Source organism: Helicoverpa armigera, chromosome 25, assembly GCF_030705265.1.
Source record: "Helicoverpa armigera isolate CAAS_96S chromosome 25, ASM3070526v1, whole genome shotgun sequence".
NCBI lineage: Eukaryota > Metazoa > Arthropoda > Insecta > Lepidoptera > Noctuidae > Helicoverpa > Helicoverpa armigera.
The window spans coordinates 3,443,324-3,468,278 of NC_087144.1; the positions used below are offsets into that span (position 1 = coordinate 3,443,324).

A 24,955-nucleotide genomic window follows, 5' to 3' on the forward strand; every position below is an offset into this window, starting at 1 on the left:
ACTTAACTAATACTTATACCAATTAGTAATTCGTTGAATTATAGTTATTTCAGGATAAGTAGATGTAAAAAAAAACAGTTTAGACGATTAAACAAATTGTACATCATCCCTCGGGAATTCCTCATTTTCGGGGATTCATTATCGTATCATTTAGCTTCTAAATTTACATGTTTATATTCGTTTGCAATATTACCTTGTTTTAAACGACACACAGCGCCATCTACAATCCATCCATCAAGCAAACAATATTTTTGTTTTCCCTCGGGAATATCTATTTTTTTCGGGATAATAAGTACCCTATTATTTAATCCGGACTTCTAACTTTACGTCTGCAAAATTTCAAAGCAATCGGTTCAGTAGTTACGGCGTGAAAGCGGAACAAACAAACAAACAAACAAACAAACAAACTCACTTTCCGATTTATAATATTAGTAAGGATTGCGTAAAAGACCTTATCCTTTAGATTTTATTGTCAATTGAATTCAGTCAGAAGGTATTTACAGTACAATTACAAACATCGTTTTTCTATTGCCAGAAATAACTTCCAAAGATATTCCGACATGATTCAAATTCATATATTCCCGTCAGCCGGAACTCCCATCTCAAGGGGTAATGGCTTCTACTCGGTTTTCCATCAAGCTTGCCTTGCGGCGTTTCTTCCTATAACGCTGTAAGGCACCGAATATTACCATTAAATCTAATCTCTGAAATTCTGAATAGTTGGGGAAGGTCATGGAAAATTTTATTCTGAAGATTATTTGAGGGTGAAGACGTGAGGAGAAATTATTTTCGGATATCTGAATATCTATGATTACCTTGCAATATGTTGATAGTTCTTTATGTAATGTACTTGTTAACCGTGGTTTTGCAGACGTCCTGAAGAAGGAAGTAATTAGATAAACAATTGCGAAAGCCACGGAAAATGGATGTTTTACTTAAAGATTTTTTCAATGAAACGAGAACTTTCAGACATTAGCTCGTTCAACCAAGCAAAAGAACAAACTCTCCATCGTTATAACTTAGTCTTCTTCTTTGTCGTTATCACTCTTGACAGAGTGGTCGTGGTCATCACTTCAGGTGTTGGTGGCAAGCTTTACAACCCGCCGCCACTCCTCTCTGATGGCCGCCTTCCTCGTGCATTCGTAGGGCGACGATGAGCCATTTACTGCCGCTTTTATCTGGTCAGTCCACCTCATAGGCGATCTTCCTCGTGGCCTGGTACCCTCAACCCTGCCCTGAACCACAAGTCGCTCAATAGCCACGTCCCCTCGGCGGCATACGTGACCAAAATAACTGAGGATACGAGACTGTACCAAAGACGATAGACGTTGCTTGATGCCTAGTTCTCGAAGTATAGATTCGTTGGTACGAAATTCAGTCCACGATACTCCGAGCATTCTTCTCCAGCACCACATCTCTAGGGCGTCTATCTTCTTCCTCTCTACCTCCCGAAGGGTCCACGTTTCTGCGGCATACAGGAATATGGGGAATACGAGTGTCCGTACTAGTCGGATCTTTGTAGCTCTAAAAATGTTGCGATTCCTCCATATTTTCCTCAGCTTGTCCATTGCAGATCTGGAGATCGCCATACGCCTTTTGACTTCGTCGATACATCCACCGTTGTTCGTTATTAAGGCCCCCAAGTAAATGTACGATTGCACCACATCACAATTTGCAATTTTTGTAATTTCTGGAGAATTTTTATTCATGCGGTCGACAATCATCACTTTTGTTTTATTCCGGTTTATCTTAAGTCCGAACTCAAGACTAACCTGTGCCATCTTGCCAAGAAGCTCTTCCATGTGTTGGGTACTGGTGGCGAACAAAGTGGTATCGTCTGCATATCGCAGGTTGGAGATCTTCAAACCACCGATCGAAACACCGTCTGCCCATATAACTGCACGTATAACTTAGTACCTACACATAAAACATCACTAATACCTCTATATTCTCTTTTGTCCTCAGCGAATCCTACCCCCTCACCCCGTTACCAGACGAGGTGGGAGGTGGAGTCATCACCGAGGGACCCTCACTGCTCCTCGCCACCTGGACCCCCAAGGGCCACGGTCTCATCACTGTGAAAGACTACGACATATACTACAGGCCAGCCCCTAGGTCTTCGACGGGGTATAGAGTGACGGAGTCAGGAGTGCCTGGGACTATTCATAATGGGGTCCCTGATTGGTTGTATGAAGGTAAGATACATATTTTTTGTAATATTGATGTCATTAATATGAAAATAAGGTCTTAAGTGCGTTTATCTGTATCCTATATGTATCGTATTGTCTTTTGAGAGTCAATATTTTAGGTGCCGTAATATTATATTCGGGCCAGATTTACTGCTCCGGACAATTGTTAGCAAAACATTAAATAAATCCAGTAGATAACTCCTCTACAGAGCTGGCGAAACCTGTCCCTATTTTAGGAGTAATTACTACTACAAATCTGACTGTGAACTCGCAGAATTTTAAACATGACACAAACTTAAAAAAAGGAAGAAAAAAAAACAAATTCGCTACCACAATATAATCTCAGCAAACAACAAAAACTAACCACAGTTTTATGTACTTTTATCGCAGCCCCCAAAGAATACAAAAGTCGCCGAAAATTTTCAAATATTTCTTCAGCAAACAGACACTTCAATTTCATGGTTGGCAACACTGGATCCGGTATAATGCTTACGTCATAACCGTTCGCTTTCAAAGGAAAATCTGTAAGTCTATGAAAACCACGGAATAAAGAAAGTTAAAAAGCGGATATGTCATAATGCAGGCAGGTTCAGGCGCTTTCTTCTAGGTCAAAATGGTAAGGTGGCATGTCGAAAACAATCAGTTACAAGTGAATTATAGATTCGTTCAGTTTCTTTGGGACATCTGTCAACAATTTTTAGTATAAGGGTGCGTCCACATCTGGCGAATGTGCCGCGAATGTGCAGCTCGCGAGCCGTTCGCGACCTGCCCGCGAGCTGCGCGCGTGCATTTTTGTTCGTGCGTCGCTTCTGCGCCGCCCGCGATCAGCGCGCAGGCGGCGAGGGATGTCTGACATCTTCGATAGTACTGAGCCAGTAAACGGAACTGTAAGGGCGAGAACTGAGTGCGCGCAGATCGCGCCCCGCTCGCGCGCTCTATACGAGCCTTGCATGAGTTGCGCTAAGGAAGCGCACCAAACTATTGCAGTGACTGCACGCGCGCAGCTCGCAGGCAGCTCGCAATCGGCTCGCGAGCTGCACATTCGCGGCACATTCGCCAGATGTGGACGCACCCTTACGAAAAATGGTCGGGTCCAAAGAAGGCATGTAATGGCGTAAATAGTAACGTTCCTCGTTCCCCGCTCACCGGCATTTTGGCGCGCTACTTTCTTAAGCGATTTTCCGTTATGGCACCTCCGCTAGTCATTTTGTTTTCCGTGATAAAACCAGTGATGCTAGTCGGTTTTAATTTTGAGACAAGCGACATTGTTCAGGTGAAATAAGTAGGTTAAGTGCGGTATGTCGTCTAGAATTCTAATTATAGCATTGCTAACTTAATATGTTCTTGTATTGTGCTCTTAGTTTCATTTGCCTTTTGAAGGTTTGTAGTTTCGAAGGAGCTCTTAACTTGACGTTGGATTTCATTACTTAAATGATTGATGAATGAACACTGTCCTAATTAAAATTCGCTAGTTTTTCGTCTTGGACGTTAAAGTAATTTTCAAGATGTATTCTTCTTTGTTAAAAACTATCAACCCACTGACTTAAAAGTGCCTGCTAAAGTCATCAGCTTTTTTTCAATGTCCCACTGCAGGGCCCGTTCTTCTCCATAATCAATATCTACTAATTAGCGATTTAAGAAAGTCTAGGTTTCCTCAAGACTTATCTACGAATATTAATTAGCATAAATTCTATTTGTAATACTACTGTCTAAAATATCCAATATCAAAATTAAAGCAAAGCTTCTTGAACTGTGCGCGCATGAAATTCGATATTTATCGATGATTCGCTTTTTCAATATGGCGGCCGCTCATTCGAGTGAATATTGTAATTCTAATAAAAGTTCGGAAGAAACCGTTTGCCGTTTTGTTCCTTGAGAGAAATTCAATTCAATTTTGAGGGCATCCAGTTGAACGAACGAATAAATGTTATTTTTATTGATGTGAGGGTCTTTCCGTGTCTGATAGTGGTAGAATATCTGTGAATTTGTACTGTCGTGTAGGAAGCATATGTATGTACATCATGTTCTTCACTACATAGTATAAAACAAAGTTGCTTTTTCTGTCCCTATGTCCCTTTGTACGCTTAAATCTTCAAAACTACGCAACGGATTTTGATGAGGTTTTTTTCAATAGAGTGATTAAAGAGGAAGGTTTATATGTAGGTATAATAACGTACATTAAATGGTGGGGAAATATTCTTATCCCGTGCGAAGCCGGGGCGGGTCACTAGTTGATTATATAAATGGTGATGTAGCATTAAGTAAGTCTGTGTTGTTTGTTTCGAAAATCAATTGAATAGAATATACTTAATTTAATAGCCATCTACCGCGGTTACAATCGGTGTCAAAAAGAAACCACATCTTGTACCAAGCTAAACCATCCTATGTAGCTCGGCAATAATGTTGTATTTGATCCGTCCAAAAAAATGTTTGGAGTCGTTTTTGAGTTTTTTATGTTCAGCCTTCTCGTAAGATTAGTAAGTTTAAGAAGTATATATTCCTACAATTTCAGTTAAAGACAAAGGTATTTTCAGTGCAATAATCTCACTAAATAACACAACGTTTTACCCACACTAGTGGTGCAGACAAAGTTATCGATGTTCTACCATAAATGCATGCCAATAGTTCATTCGTTTACAAAGTGCACTTGTTGGACCAAGTTTGTAAGTTATGGAGCGGCAAGTTTCTGTGTTTTGGGCGTCTCTGTTACTTATTATATTATTTGAATGGGTGTTGGTCGTTGGTAGTAATTTATTCATCTTTTTTGTAAGATTTTGTCAGTTGAGGAATATATAGTCACTTTGGTTTATGTAAAGTTGTAGTTACAAAATTTTACAACAAACTATTCCTCTATTCAAATCTCTTGACAACCATTTCATTCCCAAGTACGGTTTGGGACCAGCCGACTGCAAACAGAAAGATAATATTACCGTAACACTGATTTCACTTTCTTCACTAAACACGAAGAAAATTATCACACGAACCATTTATCTTCAAATGAGATCAGACACTCTCAGATCTCACCTTCCGTCCCAACCTGGAGTAACTGCCAAAATTTCGCATAAAACACGTTTCACCCCTCTATCTGCCGTCTAGTGGCACCCTGGCAAATGCCAGAGAGATGCGGCGTGAAAACAGCTGCTGGTTCACGGAGTAAGGAACAATGAGAGATGCTATAATGTAGGTAGGTCAGGCGTCTTCTTGTAGGTCAAAAAGGTTAGTTGGGCATGACCAAAACAGTCAGTTACGAGTGAATTAAAGAGGCGTTTGGGTTATTTGGTATGTCTGTCGATGATTTTTGGTATTACAATTGGTGGGGTCGAAAGAAGGCGTATATAGGGATCTATCAGACAGAAAGCAGTCACGTGGTCGAGCGTTCTGCGTTCGAGCTCTACTAGTACTACTTCTAATTGACCGAAGCGGTTAGAATGGCACCTGTGAGAGTATATCTATCTATATAAAGTAATATGACACAAAGAACGCAAAACTGACCGCTTGAACGCATGACCGCGAGACCGCTCCCTGTCTGATAGATCCCATAGGCGAAGACAGTAACGTTCCTCGTGGCCTTCACACCCGCGTTTTAACGCGCTGCGTTCTTAGGAGATTTTCCATTATGGCACCTCCGCTAGTCATTTTGTTCTCCATGCCAGTTACTGGCACAATCTGGCAAGTGGCACACAAATGAGCCTGGTGCAAGCCCTCATTAAGATGTCGAGATAAAGGTGTGCTCGTTAACAACCCGCCTAACGGAATAAAATGCTCATTCCTCCCCCTCTTGGGGATGTAAAATTAGTCTTGCGGTGTTTTGGGGTTCTGTAAGAATTCCTCGGCGAATTAAAATAGACGCCTTAATTGGAAGTTTAACAATATTTTGCAGCTTCTGTTATCAATTTTGTAGTGTTCATTTGCAGCACATAATTCCTTTGACAAGCTACATCGCTACATAGGAACACTATCCCCCTAACACTGAAAGTCCTATACACTAGACTTCTATTACACCAGCTGACAGAGATGTAGGGCCACTCCCGGCAGCCGGAGACCACGATAATTGACCTAGACACGCTTTAACCTTGACATTCGGGTCACACTGATGAAGGCTGCTATATTCGGGACCAGTCTAGTTTGGTCATGGTCAATAGTATCCAGATTCCGTCTAAAATCTGACTTTTGAGGACGTTTCATAGTTCATTCTGATGTAGATATAAACAAAATACCTAAATAGTTCTTTTATATTTCTTATCTAAAGTCTGATATATACTAGGCTTCTATTACACCAGCTGACAGAGATGTAGGGCCACTCCCGGCAGCCGGAGACCACGGTAATTGACCTAGACACGTTTCGACCTTGACATTCGGGTCACACTGATGAAGTCTGCTATATCGGGACTAGCCTAGTTTGGTCATGGTCAATAGTATCCGGTTTTGGAGCAAACTCTGACTGCTGATCTAACGTAACAGAAGCGTCAGTTTTTGATAAGAAGAACCAAATTACTGAAGTATCTATGTGAATTCTTATTTACTTTGAAAATAAAACCTTAACTTATCATAGTTTGTCTCATCGCTGGCCAATCACTAGAAATACCAAAAATATGTCAATTTTATTTCAGACCATATGATCCCCATCCTATAAGGCGATTGTATAATCATTAAAGTGCAACAAGTACCAAAAGCTAGCCACTCAAGAAAGATACTGGCAAATTCCATATGCAGAAACTCCACAGCAATTTAAAGGGCCAAGAATGGAACTTACATATTGACACGTACCTACTACATACTAGCTAGAAAATTACACTGTGTTTGTCGAAAAAGGGGACCAGTCAATGGTATGCTCTCTTCCCAACTAAATTCCCAAAGCTTTCTGACAATTTTATAGTTATTTTTACACAAACGTGCCGAAAAGGGTCTGTGCCTTTTCTGGGAGCTTCGAAAAGGGGCAGAGTCTTGAAATTCCTTCGAGACTAGAGTGTGTTAAGTTAGTTTAAGCGTTGAATAAGTAGGTGTGTGTCCAAATTCTTTGACTTAATAGGTATGTAAGTAAAGATAGTAAAACTGAATTTGCTAAATTTTCACCCTTTTTGAGTTACATAGGTATGTATATTCAGTTAACAAGTTTTTATCATCTGTGCCCATCTTTACTTATTATGATTTTCACTGTTAATTGCTGCAAAGCAACATTTTGTTATATGTATTGTATGCTTAAGATCAGGTTTCTTCGCAATATTTTCTTTCACCTCATTACCGTCAACTCTATTTCATCCATTCTTTCAGCAAAACATCATTATTAACAAAACAACCACATTTCATCACAATCAAGATACCAAACAAAATTAATCAAACCTACAGAACCGTCATCAGTATTCAGCCTAACAATTTATTCGGCAGATGTCAGCCAGTTATCTTATCTTTCAAATGTCATCGAGACGTCGTGAAATGAAACGCACCTTCATAGCGAAGACTTTGAACTTTTAAATCGAAAGACTTTGGATTGAGTGAGTCACGAGCTTTATAGGGCTTTGGAGTACAATTGTCAACTTGATTAGCTTTTTGAAGTTTTTGATGTAATTCTAGATTTGTGTCTCTGACTTTTCTTTTGTGTCTGTTTTTTCAGAATGAAGAGAATTTTGATTGTTGTGACGAATGTTAAAGAAAATAATTGGTCGTATTTGAACCAAATAGTTTTTTTTCATCTTTTTTTAGTTAAAAGGGCTTATTAAAAATCCAATTTTTGCTACTCTTTTGACACTACGGGCTACGGGATACAAAGTCAACCGTATTATATTCCCACGTTCTTTATAGAAATCTTGTTTTAGCTAATGTTTAAAACTCTCATAAAAATGAGTATACATATCTATAAGCAAAGTCTTTCAGTACACACAACAGAAATATCGCACATCCACTATACCCCTATTAACACTCAAAGCTTTACCGTAACGAGAGCCCCAATACATACATTCTCTAAGTGAAGCGAAAAAGCCAGTGGCGACGCGGCCGTGATAAATTGTTTATTTACCGACACAGCGACGGCGGGCGTGGGTCGCCATGATTCCTGATACCATCGGATAAGTCTCTTTATTGAGACCGAAAAGATGGAAAAGTAGATGTTTTGTTGGTTGAAGTATGTACCATGTTCAAGTTTTTCTGTTGAATTGTGTCTGTTAGGTAAGTCTATGAGGTTCTCTTTATTGGCCTTCATATAAGAGTAGGTTAATACTAAGTTCAGTAGGGTAGATAATTCCAATAACTAAAATGTAGAAAATTTATAACTTAAATGTGAAGTTTTGACTATTATACCAAGAAATCTAAATCCAGTGAAACTGTCAATTCTATGTCTAATTTAACCTCCGTAATGTCCTGGCTTTACTTTACAAATATCTTAGAGTTACTTAGACGAGAGAGACGACTTAGACGAGGCAATGGTCAGTGACATAGCACAAGTTAATTAATAACTTACCATGGGGTTAGCCGACCGTGTGTCCCTATATTATTAGGAGTATTTGAACGTATCTAAGTCCTTACAGAGAGTATTTTGGATTCAAACCTGAATTATGACGTCATCGTTTATAATAGGATCTGCCCTCAGTTGTAGGCATTTTCTAGTCTATTATACAGGGCGTCCCTATGATAAGTAATATTTATAGTTCCCCTACAATATGCGTGTAGGGTGCGCCTGCTTACTGGGGTAAAATAAACATTGTTGCCACAAATAGTAGAATAATATACGCACTATTAAATTGTTGCTGAAATAGTTTGCATGTTTAGTGGCTGGTATAGACACATTTATACCTACAACTGATAGACATATTTACACTCGTATATCTGCACTTTTTCAATATAAATCAGTACATATTTAGAATACATATTAACACACAGTAACAGCCATTTATAGGCACATAAATATTTGGCATACGCGAGAATAAAACATACGACTTCTGGCGCAAAAGGCCGGTAAAATAGCTATTACGCCATCCAAAAAATAATTCTTATCTTAAAAATGCTATCATAAAGTATTTTTTATCAGCATAGTATACAACTCGTTTTAGTCTTAGGATCCCTACTTCTTGCTCGCCCATTCCTAGCCCACTCGCAATATTTCCCAACACCACTAACAAATATACGGTCACCCCACAACACAGGGTAGAAAGCCAGCTCAGAGGCAGAGTCAACACTAGACCTCATATACAAGCTATTTATGTGTTAGTCTAGCCTGACCTTTAGACTACTTTTAGAAGGCCCACTACGGCACAAATGTTTTCTTTAACGAAGCATTAAGAATGTAGTTTTATCTGTGATATAAGTATTTTTGTACCTATAAGATTTTTAGATTTTGATGAATTAGAAAAGTGGTGTTGAAGATTAGAGCTAAAATATATCTCTAATGCTTGATTAGATTTATCGTGAGCAAGATGTCGTCTAACCCAGTTCGGGTCAGCCCGGGTCAGGCAATTAACGATGCAGCTTTTCTAAGTTATATGTACTTTTAAAGTACATCTTGGCCGTCAATGACTGTAACGGTGAAGCAAACAATTTGAAGATACCTAAAAAGTCTGAAATCGCCATCCATCTTAAGCAAGCGTGGTGATTATCACTCATTCCTTCTCTGTGCCCTGCAGTGAAACCATCAGACGATGATAAGAGCGAAGTTAATCAATTAATCATCATCCATTTATGGCTACTTTGACATCACTACATAACTCTGCTTCTGCACAACTATGTATATGTTGACTAGTGTTATTTACACGCAGCCTTTGTTAACAGTGTAAGCTAAAATTTTCCCGTCACTAAAGCAAACACATTTATTTGTTAAATACATGAACTGACCTTGAGACATCTTTGAGGCAACACCTGCGGTTCAGTCTAGACTGTATTTATCCGGTAATTTGTCTGTAAACACAGTTTTTTAGGGTGTCTAAGCGGCAAGTTAACTACTGCTCATGAGGCCTAGGCCCTCTTGAGTTTGTATAAGAGAAGATAGTTGTGCATAAACTTAAATTTAATGGTATAATAGAAGCTTTCACAAAGATTTGGGAATAAACAGATATAAAAATGCTCAAGAAACCAAGTAAGTCAGCAAACCTGTGCCCCAAATCTGCTATTGCAACCTGCAACGAATTAAAATGATGCTTAAGAAATGGCTAAGAAACTGCTATATCGTGCATTTGAAAAAAGAAGCACCAAATAACATACCTACTGAAAAAGGATTTTGTTTTTATATTTAATTGAACTTCGAATAAAACTCCATTATTGACAAAACTGCCAATGTTTATTTTGGCATCACGTTACAGCGTAGTTTTTTTTTATTTTGTGTTTGCTTTTCAATGGTGCAGAAACATCAAAATATTTAATAGATGACTCGTACAGCATACATAACAAAGTTCATATAGAAATCGTAAAATTTTATTACTTTCACACCCTGAAAATAAATGTTAGTGTTGAACGCAAAAGTTTTTGATAACGAGGTAAATACGACCTTTTGATACTGAACAATATGTTTCATTGGTAGATGCACTGCAAAAAATATTTATTAGGTAGTTTTAGAATGGCGTAATATACAATGTACATGACTACATATTTTAACATTGATTTAACAATGAAAAAGGCATTTTCAATGTAGATGGATATAGTGGAAGAGGACGACGAAAGAAACGATGGATGATAGAATGAATGATAGCCTGACGGCAGACAGAAGAGTATGGAAGGGGAAAACATGCTGCGCCGACCCCAAATTAAATTGGGATAAGGGCAGGAGGATGATGATGATGACAGGAAAAATAATTTAACAAAAGTAACGTAGTGGCAGTTGCTCTAAATTTCATAAGTACATGTACATCACGTACGGTAGGTAGTCATCAGTGCCGTAACTAGGGCGGTGCCAGCGGTGCCCAGGCACAGGGCGCAGACCCTGGAGGGGCGCAGAAATGACCAGACCAGTATCTAGTTTTGTTTCATGCATGGTAGTTAGTAGGTACATTTTGTTTTATTGCGAATATGGTGTAGACGCGCCCTCTGTACTATCTAAATATCGATATATATATCTATTATATATAGTATATAGATATATCTGTTATATCTATATGGCATTTTTCAAGCGATCTCGAAACAACAACACTTGTAAAGGTGGTTTTATATTTGTCTGATGTGTCGTGACGTGACGCGTCAGAACGGTATCGGTTTCATACATTTAGTACTAGCTGGTGCCCGCGACTTCGTCTGCGCAGGATTAGTATTTCGAACAATATGTTTATAAATTGTAGCCAGTAGCGGCTTTAGGGTAGGGCGCGGTTGGGCGACGGCCCAGAGCGTCGAACATAAGGGGCGCCGCAGGCGCCCCCAACCAATCCTTGATCAGAATTTTACTCCTATTTTTGTTTTAATTTTCATCAAAGATCGCAGCTTACAAGAACTGTATACAAATGTATGGATAGCATCAGGGCCGCCTTAACCTATGGTGCATGGTGTGCGAATAACCCGGGCGCCGCGGGCTCAGGGGCGCTGCGGTATGCTCCTGGACCAAGAAATTTCAATTAAATTAATGTATTGTCATACAATGCCGGGCGCGTTAGATACACTACTTTTATGTCCCAAAACTCAAAAAAATTCGCGCTCCCTTCGCTCGCGGCTTCTTCACTTCACAGTCGCCTTTTATTATACATGTTAAGGACTTTTAGTGATCCAAATCTCAAAAAAGCTTTTTCGGGCTTACTTCACTTTATAGTTGTTTTAATTTTTCAACATTTTTTTGTCTACCCTAGCAAAAAGGTAGCGTTGTTTTTAAGTCCTTTTATTAATTAGAAAGTAACTTCTAGTTTCTATTTATGGTACTACTTTAAGTCCCAAAATTTTAATTCATAGGCGCCAACACCAACAAAGAGTTATCTACGTTTGGGCAACATTTTAAGTCATTTTTGTTTTGAGTTCTGAAATATAACAAAAAATTTCGCGCTCGCTTCGCTCGCGCAAACAGAACCTGGGTTCCCGTGTTTTTGCATTCACCAACCAGCAATAACTTATGTACGATTGGGCTACATTTTAGGTAATTTTTGCTTGGACATTTTTTGGAGCATTTTTCAAGGGCGCAGTTTTGAAAGCTCGCACCGGGCGCATAAAAGGCTAGTTACGGCACTGGTAGTCATTAGTCATCCTTCTCCGTGTGAGAGGAGGCCTGTGCCCAGCAGTGGGACGATAAAAAGGCTGTAACAGAGCAGACCAGGTAGTCATTATTTGCTTAATACGTCATACTTAATTTCAAGCATTTTTTTCTATACACATTTTCCCAAGCTATAAATACACCAATACCCACTGAACCTGATTACTTCCCCCAGCTAAATATAATCTCAAAGATTTTTACATGTACCTACATATGTATGTGTGTTTACACACACACATGTGTCATAGCTGTGTAAAGTAAACACCGCCGCTGACCTTTGCAGACCCCGGTAACGTGAGCAAACTCACTCAAATGTTTTATTAATTCAAACAAACTTTATGCTAACAGGGAATTTAAATTTGGAATCAGTGGTCATTCCGAGTTTGTAAAGTTAACTCTCTCGATACGTAATTATAATTCGGCTGAAATAAAGAGTTGTGTGATGCACAGGATTTAAATGTGACGTCTTCATTAATTTTGCCGGATAATAAGATTACTATTTCGTGAGTGAGCGCGTTTATAGTACGACCAAGTGCCGATGCCTTTATTAAAATAAACAGTTTTAAAATTATATGTATGATAGTTATAATTTAAGTATGATAATTTACGTATATAGAAACTCACTCTATATAGACTACCGAATAAATCTTTGCGTAAAAGGTTAGGTCACGTATTTCTGATGATCGTTTATTTATTTCCTATATTCATCCGTGTGAAGAGTGCCAAATTTGAGAGGATTTTCGGCACGGAAATTCGTTGGTTATTTTTTTGTTTTTAGTTATCTTTTGCAGTTGAATACTTCATTTGCGAGTACAAGCTTTTTGCGCGGCTCTGCTTTAATATTTAAAGAGATGTCTGTAATTATAAAGATCTTGGATCTTTTCGACCATAACATTAAAAGCTGGTGTCCTAAAAAAAATTGAAGGATTTCGTAATAATTGTTACTTGTATTTTCCCTAAATAGAAGTATTGGTAAAGCTATATCGGTTTTCACTTAAATTCTATTCAAAATTGATGCTTATAGGTATAAGTGATACTGATAAATAAATTGGAACACCAAATTAGCTAAATGAACTGTTAACGATAAATTGACTAAACATCATCCAAAAATTACCAATCGATAAGAAATTTACACTCACTGGCTTTCACCTTATCTCAGTTCGCTTCAAAGAAAATTCCAAAAACATGAACAATTTTCTGCTGACGCTACCTTCGTTTTTAGCAAACACCAGCCCATTGAAGTGGAACTTTTTTATGCCGACGCTACATCTCTGTATAGTTTCTAACGAGAGTTTGTAAAAAACATGGAAGTCTGAAATTATACGCCTTTGCATTTCCTAGGCGTGAACAATGCTCCTTTTTTGCTGGAAGTACAAATGTACAGTGAAAGTTTTAAGTTTACAGCATTTTTAGTATACCTAATGAAGGTAGCGGTATGTTGTTTTACATATATGCTACTTAGCATGTGTATTATGTAAATAGGTATCTATCTATAAGTAAGAGGTGTAAAGTAAGTATGTATTGTTCTAAGTATGTTGCCGTTTCACAATAAAACCGGGTATCGTACTTTCTGTGTGCATATCGGTAAGCACCAGTTGCCTCACAAGTATTCCATTTTAACAAGTTTAGGAACATAAAAATGACAGTTTGCATTTGTCACACTATTTTGCTAGCGATATTGTTTGCACATAGGAAAAACTGGTCCTATTTAAAAAAAGTATTACATTAGGTTTTTTTGTGAAACTTTATAAATTAACAAACTTACTGCAAACTATTAACATTTCATATGGGACAGAAAAAAATTAAGCATCACGACATATTTTCCTCCCATAACATGATGAGAGTATCGTAATAATGTCCTTTTCAATATTATAATGTAGGCTGAGTAATTAATGTCACTGACTGCGAGGAGCGACTACGAACCATTGCTTCACATCTGTGAGATATTATTAGATAAGAGTATACAGAGTGTTTTATTCAAATACGGTTTGAATAGTGGATAAACTAGACGTCGTTGGTGACAACGCAACGTTTCAAATGTTGGCCACATATGAATTTTCAGAATAAAAACATTTATAAAAAAAATGAACCTTTCTACAATTATAAGTAAATACTCGCTGTAGTCAGCTTTCAGAAGTAGTTGTGAATTTCACGTGAATACTGCAAGATACTCGTACAAAAGATCGTCGTGAGTAGGAGTAGTAGTTCTATTTTCGCGATTAAAACCAAAGGTAATACCTGATCTAACAAATGTCATATAGCAGTGAGTGAAACCAAAACTATATTTGTGGTAAAATAATAAATAACTCCGTACTCGAACAGTCGTAACTATTCACAAAAAAATATTAACGTCTGAATAATTCACCCTGTACACACATGATATTCGCGCGGTTGGCACGATGCACGCACTGACGTGCCGTGCTACGGTTCGATGCACTCTGCTGACGCTAGCGCGGAGACATATTGTATTGATAACATCTCTATCAATATTTGGCAGATCTATGATGATATTTTTGATCACGGTACAGTATACCTATATTCACCCATAAATAATTAAAAATATTCACAAATAAAAACACTATCACAATAATAAACCTCGTCTGAATAAATCCCCCTGTACACATATGATATTCGCGCGGTTGGCACGATGCACGCACTGACGTGCCGTGCAACGGTTCGATGCACTCTGCTGACGTCAGCACCGTGACATATTGTATTGATAACATCTCTATCAATATTTGGCGGGTCTAAAATTATCTTTAACAGTTTTTTAATACAATTGCCATTTGCAACAGGGCACAGGCTTTATCTTTTACGTTCTAAAATTATGAACAACTTTAGTAAAATTATATCATATCCCAAACTTTTCTCAACTATGTGTGGGTCGGTTATAGCCTTATGGGCTATTTATGTATTCTATTTATTATATACCTACTATTTATTGTTTCATGGCAACATATCTCAGAATAAAATATAATCTACTCTTTATCCATCCATGTGCGAGTATTGTGCAAAAGCACAATCTTAGTATGAAATTTTCGCCACCTAAGTATCTACGGATTACCCGCGACAAACGCAGTTTTTGCCCAAATCATACTCATAATTAAAAATGAGTCTGACTCATACATTTATAATAACTCAACGAAGACTTTTGTAAAACGTTCAATCGATACCTGTATCAACAGCAATTAATAATTCCGTTCCAATATAATATTCAAGAGCTTTCAATACAAATGGTTTTCTGTAGCAAAATATTTTCGCATACAACGTTGCTTTAACGTGTCGCAGATTCAATTTCGTACTCATTTCCAATAGTTTTTTCAGGTGAAAATAAATATTTCAGTTTTGTTGCGATATGGAGGTATATTCATATTTTATTTTTTCGTTTCATATGTACATATGTAGGTGTATATATTTACAATTTGTTGCCACCGATTCACTATCAAATTGACTGCCGTGTTTCCTACTTTTTCTAGAGTCTATATAGGACCGTTTCTGATAATACAATTGATTCAGAGATGATAATATCACAGAGGTTTTACGTACTCTCCTATCCATTTGATGGCCGTGATTACTTAGCTCTCAGATTTATCTATCAACGCAAAGTAAACAATCATAGAAAATCAAGTTTACCAAAGTCTTAAGTTTTTTTTTTTTCAAGTACCAGGCGACCATTACTTTCAAACACGTTTGTTCAACTTCACCTTCGTTTGTTTCAGAGGAAATCCTGGGCTCTCGAACAGCGCTGTGGATGTCAGCTGACGGCCACATGGTGCTGTATGCTACCTTCAACGACAGTTTAGTGCATGAGCAGAAATACCCTTGGTATGGAGCAGCCTTGGACACTGATGATCCTGCCAAGGTAAAGTAAGCTTTATAATTAGGGAGTTTAAGTCACTATTCGGTAACCAATTGAAACGTGGAGAAGTTTTTAGTGATTGCTTTTTTGTGGCAGTTTTTAGCCATCATCGCCCGAGCTTTGTCCCAACTATGTTGGGGTTGGCTTCCAGTCTAACCGGATTCAGCTGTGTGTTTTACAAGAAGCGACTGCCTATCTGACCTAGTCAACCCAGTTACCTTTGCAACCCAATACCCCTTTGTAAGCCTGGTTGTCAGACTTATTGGCTTCTGACTACCCGTAACGACTGCCGAAGATGATCAATGACAAATAGTCATCCCCAAATTATTGTTATAATGACAATTCCAAACTCTAAGAACCCCACTTTCTACGTCATTTGCTACAGAAAACATGCAAATTCTCCCACAAATGTATCGTATTTTGTACCAGACGTACCCAGAGATCAGAAGCGTGAGATACCCTAAGCCTGGGACCAACAACCCGACGGTGACGCTGACAGTGGCCGATATCGCGGACCCCAAACACATTCGCACAAGACACCTTACGCCGCCTAAAGTTATTTTAGAAGAGGGGTAAGTTTAACATACATTATTGTATTGTTTTACATGTACATATAATAATTGCATTTAGATTTTTAATAGCAAAGTCAATGGGCCTGTCTACTAAGTATGAATATAATGCGGAATTAGTAAGTCAAGGAAAGTTGCTATCCTTCAAAAATATGAATATAAGTCCCAAATTTTGTTCTTGGAACTGTTTATTAGGAACTGTTTTCCCGCGGCTCGACCCACGTCCCGAGGGACCTTATTTCCTCACCTGGATAAAATATAGCCCATGTTCACCGGACATACCTTCCCAACAGTGAAAGATTTTTTTAAATCGGTTAAGTAGTTTCGGAGCCTATTCATAGGGTCCTTAAACTAAGCAAAACAGTGCTATTGTACTATCGGTACTTTTTACAACGGTTAAATACTAAAGTTGTTTATCCGACTCAAACATTTTACACCTCTTTGGCTCCTTACACAAAAAAGTCTACAACTCTTTCTAAACATGAGAATAAAAACCTTCACCTGTTTTTCACCCTATATACAAATATCAACCTCTAACCCTTTAAAAAGACAAATCCCCGTTTACATGAATAATTACGCGAATAAAACCAAGCAGGCAGACTTAAATGCTTTACTATAAGCTTGTAGTTTATTTACGAAGAAGGCCCCATCTCCATATAAAGTGAAAACTGTAAGAGTACCTGCAGAGTGCAGATTAAACAGTCGGCCGACAGTTGATTCGATTTCAATCAAAGTAAATCAGGCGGTCTGATACCGGTTAAATGCTTGATCAAAATGAATAGAAATCGCTTTTTGGGTTTAATAAATTTTCACAAAGCAGCCCGTAGTCTAGAAGTTGGTGATTGATTCATCCGTCCATCGGAGAGCACGTAAATGTCGGTCCTGCGCCTGATCTCTCTCCGGTGGTATCGGATTAACGTCCCATCGGGCTATGAATGTGAAGGAATACTGAGTGCACCTGTGTCTGCGCAAATGCTTGTGCACTATAATTATGTCCTACGCAGTTGTCTGATCTTGTATGAGAACTGCCGCCTCAGCCGATAATTGGCTAGGAGGACATCAAATACCTGACCTTAATAATGAGCTTACTACAATTCATCTACTACTATCGGCGACTCAAAGTTTGCAGTGTGCTCTAAAGCGACTGCTTTAAGCCGTTGTAAGCTATTAACTGAGCTAGATAAATGAGAACAACCCCATAAAATATACAAAGTGGGAGGTTCCTAGCTGCCATATTTGAATCGACCTTCAATTTACATTGTTACTTTATGGCCAAGACTTTACCGTCTTTGCTAAGCGTTTATGGTATTATGTTTGCTTGTAAATTCATGGTTTTTGACATTATTATATTCTTGACTCTTGCATATCTCTTTGGGAGTAAAATTGAGGGAAATCTGAACATGTAAATACACAAAGATTGTAGGTATTATGGATGACAGTTGTAAATGGCTTTTGTTAGACGTGAAATTAAAATAGTTTGATTAAAATAAATGGTTTGACTTTAGTCAGTGTCTATTGTGTCTAACTGGTGTCTAGCTCCGACAGGCTAGTAATTTTCTAGACCGTTTCTTATGTACCTAGGTATACATATAGATGTATTTCGTTGTATAAAATCAAACTTGCTGATCATGACAAGAACATGGCCGTACTTGTATATGTTAATAATATAACACGATATGCACATTGTATTTGTATGCATAAGCTCGAAAGCGCTCAGTAGTGGACCAGTCGCCGAGTCATACAAAAACGATATGCATGCATGCATGTATCTATATACATTTCCACACACAAGTAAATAAACTTGAAATAAAATATCTATACCCATCTTTCTCTTTTACAGAAAATCATTCTGAAATACATACTCATTACTATCGAAAACCAAAATGAAATGCATACGACAAGAAACAAATGACATTCTCAACAAAATTATGTTCATTTGTTAAAATAATATATTCCTCACAGTAAAATTAGCTCTATACTCCAAGAAATAAGTGATATATTCCTTTAGCTAATTATACAAAGCCAGCATCTCCACAGTAAAATAAGCTCTATACTTAAAGACATAAGTGATATATTCCTTTAGCTAATTATACAAAGCCTGCATCTCCATAGTAAAATAAGCTCTATGTCCCAAGACATAAGTGATATATTTCTTTAGCTAATTATTTCATTTGTTTCAGTGACTATTACTTCACGAGCGCGCAATGGGTGTCTCTAACAGAAGTATGTGTGGTTTGGCTTACGAGGATGCAGAATCTATCAGTGGTCTCTGTCTGCAAGAGCCCTATGTGGTATTGTCAGGAGGTAAGAATGTACATTAAGTTCGTAAAAAAAATTGTTTTCAAGAAATTACAGCGCTTTCAGACTAGCGCATTTTTGCAGTGCATAACAAAACGAGCGTCGTCTGTAACGCGGTTCCAGGCTGCATCTTTTCTATCGAAAGATGTCATGTGATTTTTCTCGCGAGCAAAACCGCGTGAAAAATCCACTTGTGTGATAACGGTGTTAGTGTACATATGTACTCAATTCTTTATAAGCATTCCATATGTTATAAAGGTGGTACCTACAATATGATTAGAAACAATATGGACCCTATGTCGCAGTCCGAATACAAATCATGCAAAACAAACTAAAATCAAAACTCATGGTTGGATTTTAAATATTTATTTATTTAAAAAGTTCTAGAATTTATTTGAATTTCATATTTCAGTGCCAGTAAAAAGATTCTGATTTCGAAAACGAATAAAATAAAAATAAGTGACTGTCATAAAATATTATCTTTGTCGGTGGTTTTACAAGAAATGTTCACAAAATGATTCAAACTAAAATTTTATAGCAAAGTTTTTAAAATACAGATAGATACTGTCTATCGTAACTTCATATTCGAAGCTCAGTTTTTTAATGAATGGCATACTAAAATTCTGTTTTTGTCGTATCTTTTCAATTTTAAAACGTTAATAAAATTTTATTTTTTCAGGTTAGATATTACAGTCATAAGTTATGTTTTAATACTTTTGAATTTGTAAAATCGTTCTATCTTTTGTTTCGGAGACTCTTCTTTGTCCTTTTTTATTCTCTATGGAAATAACTTTTTAGTGCTCTTTCCAAAAAAACTGGAATGAAATGTAGAATTACTTTGGTAGCCATTAATTTTTAATTTTTTACTGTCTCTTGCCTAATAAAAGTGTAAAAGTATTATAGGGCTTAAAATATTTAATTAAAGTTATATGTACGTGGGCAGCGAGATTTTTCAAAAGTCAACGCTAGTTAAAAGTTACCGCAAAGGGAACTTCCTCATAACAGAGTATTTTGTTTATTTCTGTAAGCCATTATATACGTTTCGCGTTGAATTCGGCAATAAGAACACTTTCCAAAAATACGCCATAAACAAAAGAAAAGCAGAAACCCATGTATTAAGTATTACATTATTTCTTACAAACGTTACTTTCTTCGATTAACCAAACTTCCTCTTCCCAGGTATACAGAATATCCTCAGGGCTCGACGGGTGGGTGGAATCAGCACCATCTCCCCTCTGGTCTGCCGGTGGTGGGGCGCTGGTGACCTTAGCCCCAGTGAGGGACGGGCCCGCAGGCCTGTTCCGTCACATAGTGAGGACGGAGCACAACTCCCACGGGCCTAGGGCCCTGCCCCTGACTCATGGGAGCTTCGATGTCGTCCAGCTGTTAGCTTGGGATCATGCTAATCAGCATATGTGAGTATTTATAAAGAGATTAGACTAGCTCTTCTCGTGAGAACCATTTTCCGCAACCGTGTTAAAAGGAGCTTTTGTCCTTTTTCAGTTTCTCAAATAACTTCGTACCAATTTTCATTTGAATCGGTTGGGTAGTTTTGGCATGAAAGACCAACATACAGAGTAAGATTTGCATCTATAATGTTAAATTATGTACTTCTAGGACAAACTTGGCCATACTTTTTGCATAGGTTCACAGGTGTTGTAATGAAATTGTGCTAAAATGTTAACAGAATTCTTGATAGCGACAGTAAAATAAAACCTAATTTAAAGTATGTTTTTTTATTTATTTACTTCATTTATCTTCTAGATACTACATGGGTATACCAGAAGGCAAACCAGGGCAGCAGCATCTGTACAGAGTATCATCCGAGGCGCCAAGACCGGGCTCCCCGCAGAAACTGCCTTACTGTGTCACTTGTAATTCACAGGTCGGTACAAACTAAAACTACTTATACATATGTAGGTCTCGCCAAACTCAACGGTATCTCGCAACTGAACTCTGAGCATCCATATACCTAAATTATTTCTACGCAACGACTCGCACAATTTTCCCAGCCTCTATTAGCGCGTACTAGGGTAGCAGAAGCAGTGAAGAGGTTTTAAAGCGACGTTCAAGACATAGCTGGTGAGCCTTCTCACCAATATTGTCAAATTCAAATTTCGAATTCGGCCAAACAATTTATACATACATTCTATTTTCGATTATTTGCACATAAAATGCAGTTGAAAACATAAAATATATTATGTCCACATGATAGCTTTTAAATAGCATCAGTAGTGGAAACATATTATTTTGGAAACGTTATGGCTGGCCGCCAGAACACGAGTTTACTAACATCTGTGCTACATTGGTGACACATGCAGTCAGGATATGATATATCGTGTCATTAAACGTATGTTCTAAAGCAGTTATGATCTCCTAGTACTTCTTAGTTATTCATTGCGGTGCTTTTAAATTAGCTACATTTTGAAATGGCAAATATTTAGGCATTTCCCTTGCTAATAAATAAATAAGTCCTACTAATCCTTCTAATATCCTACTTCCTTCTAATAATATAAATGTGAGTTTGTGAGAATGTATGGATGTATGTTTGTTATACTGTCACGAAAAACGGCTGGACCGATTCGGTTGCAATTTCGTATGAAGATAAGTGATACCCTGGATTAACACATAGCCATGTAGCCCAGCTGCGAGCGTAAGCTAGTAATAAATAAAAATATCAATTTCTATGTAAGCAGAACGATATTTCAAAATATAGATCCATGTTAGGTACATTTCGTGGTCTAAGAAAAAAAATATATTTACCTACAGAAATAAATCTGAGTGCGACTTTTCCTAACATAAAAACACGTAACCTTATATGATAACAACCTTATATAAGTATATCCGAAGGCTGTCGTAAACAAGCAAAATTAACAGCCTCCACATATAAAATCATATTTCTTCTCTCAGTAAACAGATTGTTAGATAAGCTAGTCTCATCCTGTGTGTTTGTCTCTTGTCTTTCTGTGGTCAATATCATGAACTTCACGGTATGCACGGAGTAAGGAAAGAGCGGAGTTGCCATAAGGCAGGTAGGTCAGGCGCCTTCTTGTAGGTCAAATAAGTACGGTGTGCGTCACCGAAACCTTCAGTTACGAGTACAGTAACAAGGCGTTCGTGTTCTTTGAGACATCTGTCAACGATTTTTGGTATGACAACAAATGATCTGGGCCAAAGAAGGCGTATAAGGGCGAAGACAGTAACGTTCCTCGTCCCCCGCTCACCCGCATTTTGGCGCGCTACTTTCTTAGGAGATTTTCTGTTATGGCACCTCCGCTAATCATTTTGTTCTCCATGGGTACTCCCATGTTTGTTTCTTGTCCCGTTTCTCTGGTCAATATCATGAACTTGACGTTAGGTAATATGAAAACAAATATTATGAGCTTCGTTTGATATCACATTGAAAGTATATTTGCTTCGACTTCAAGTATTGGGAAAATGGATTTCATTGTATTTGTAAAGGAATAAGAATCGTTGATTGTATGTTTCGCTTTGCAAATGAACTGTAGACTTTTTGAATTACCTACGTATGTGATATTTCAAGACTAACAAGATTTTTTATGAGGAAAATAAAAGTTGAAGGAATGGTTACCTACTTAGCTATACAAATAAATTGTCACAAAGATCATTATCTAAGTATCAATAATAAGTAATTTTTGTGAGTTAAGGACGTGCCTAGTTCATATACTTAAAAAAAATCCTCCAACGCAGGTCCCCTGAAAGTCAAATCGTTTTATAAAACCAATTAATTAAGGTAAAGCCTATTAGCTACAATTTCCAATTACGTATAAATCCTCATTACAAATTCAATAGTTCATACAATATTAGCCAGAAATAATTTAGTTCTCTTTTCAAATGAAATCGAAATAAGGTTGAATAATAGAACGCTTTGGTCCGACTAGCCTGAATGACTAAACGCCTTGGCCCCGCGGGATTTGCGCGGGAAACCTATTAAATTGATGATGAAATTAAAAAGTTCAAGGCAATTTTCTGCTTAAGCTTTGTGTTAAATAATTGCTAGTTTTTATTGTTGTTAACTTTTGAAAAGAGGAAAAAATCTGCGACAAGTAATAGCAGTTATTAGACGGAGGTATTAAAAATAGTTTTTAAGATATTTAATTTAGTTGAGTTAGTGTGAAATGAAAAATAGCAAAAGGATTTGCTTAGGTCTTTCAAATTTCAAATAGTGGTTGGTAAATGTCAAAAAAAGATGAACAAATGTTGGTATTTATTGGTTGACTTCCTTGCTACTGAAAAGTCCACGACCTTTTGAACGACATTGAGTCTAGTTCAGAATCGACATTCCAGTATACGATAATCGCCGCTAATAGTGCGTGTATGCGTAACGCGTACTTAATAACGCCTAGTATAACTTCGTATGTGTTTAATGTAAATAAATATGCAGTACATATTAGGTAAATAGTACAGTACATAATATTAATTTACTGATTCATCCTAAATTAATAATATTTCTATTTCCACGCAGCCGTCTCCATCAATAAACCTGGAGTACTACGGCAACCTAGCGTCTTCAGGAGACAGCACGTGGGGGGACGGCGACTGGGACGAGGAGCTCCCCGCCACCTCGCCCTCACCCAGCAAGAAGAAGAAGAAGAAGTATCCTGGTGAGACTTATGTAGTACCTTCTTGTTATGAGAACATGCTTTTCACAAATTACTTAGGTCTAAGATCATCGACAGGATAAATGCCCGTTTTTCTTAAAAAACGATTGATTTTGAAACTTGAACGTGAAAGTTAATTGTAAACAGTTGTTTTAAGAAAACTGATGTTTATGTTGTCAGTGAACTCGGGCCTTACTACAACAAGTATACTTACTGCTTAACAAAGTTATCTTCTCATACACAGAAGAAGACATTATAAAAATGCTTCGAACAGAAGAGACGATTTTATATAAAGATCGACTTTTTAACACTTCACATAACTAATCATTCTGGCAACCAGTCTTATACCGAATCTCTATCTTCCTCAGATGGCATGCCTCAGAACCTGCCTTGTCTATACCACGAAGCACACTTCAGTCCGTCATCAGCGTACTTCGTGTTAGAGTGCCTGGGCCCCGGGGTGCCCACCTTCAGTCTGCACAAGACTGCCTTACCTGACCCCAGACTGTTGGCTCATTTGGAGAACAATACTGTTGTTAAGGTGAGAGGTCTTTGAGGAAGTATGGTGCAGGGATAATAGTCCGTCATCAGCGTACTTCATGTTAGAGTGCCTGGGTCCCGGGGTGCCCACCTTCAGTCTGCACAAGACTGCCTTACCCGACCCCAGACTGTTGGCGCATTTAGAGAACAATACTGTTGTTAAGGTGAGAGGTCTTTGAGGAAGTATGGTGCAGGGATAATAGTCCGTCATCAGCGTACTTCATGTTAGAGTGCCTGGGTCCCGGGGTGCCCACCTTCAGTCTGCACAAGACTGCCTTACCGGACCCCAGACTGTTGGCGCATTTGGAGAACAATACTGTTGTTAAGGTCAGTAGGATTATCTTGCAGGGATGATAGTCCGTCATCAGCATACTTCGTGTTAGAGTGCCTGGGTCCCGGGGTGCCCACCTTCAGTCTGCACAAGACTGCCTTACCAGACCCCAGACTGTTGGCGCATTTGGAGAACAATACTGTTGTTAAGGTAAGTTCTTTGAGGATAGTAGTCTATCATCAGCGTACTTCGTGTTAGAGTGCCTGGGTCCCGGAGTGCCCACCTTCAGTCTGCACAAGACTGCCTTACCGGACCCCAGACTGTTGGCGCATTTGGAGAACAATACTGTTGTTAAGGTGAGTTCTTTGAGTATTATTATCATGGAGGGATAGTAGTCCATCATCAGCGTACTTCGTGTTAGAGTGCCTGGGTCCCGGGGTGCCCACCTTCAGTCTGCACA

General features: G+C 38.1%; 1 protein-coding gene across 1 annotated transcript in view; it reads left to right on the plus strand.

Annotated features, from left to right (window-relative positions):
• The window catches only part of LOC110381758 (inactive dipeptidyl peptidase 10), a 171,296-nt gene that overhangs the window by 129,758 nt on the left and 16,583 nt on the right, over positions 1-24,955 (plus strand). Inside the window, exons 6-13 of the mRNA XM_064041442.1 lie at positions 1,966-2,195; positions 16,056-16,198; positions 16,625-16,767; positions 18,945-19,068; positions 20,242-20,477; positions 20,827-20,947; positions 23,549-23,687; positions 24,053-24,225. Coding sequence (XP_063897512.1) covers positions 1,966-2,195; positions 16,056-16,198; positions 16,625-16,767; positions 18,945-19,068; positions 20,242-20,477; positions 20,827-20,947; positions 23,549-23,687; positions 24,053-24,225 — 1,309 coding nt within the window. The remainder of the gene's footprint in view (positions 1-1,965; positions 2,196-16,055; positions 16,199-16,624; positions 16,768-18,944; positions 19,069-20,241; positions 20,478-20,826; positions 20,948-23,548; positions 23,688-24,052; positions 24,226-24,955) is intronic.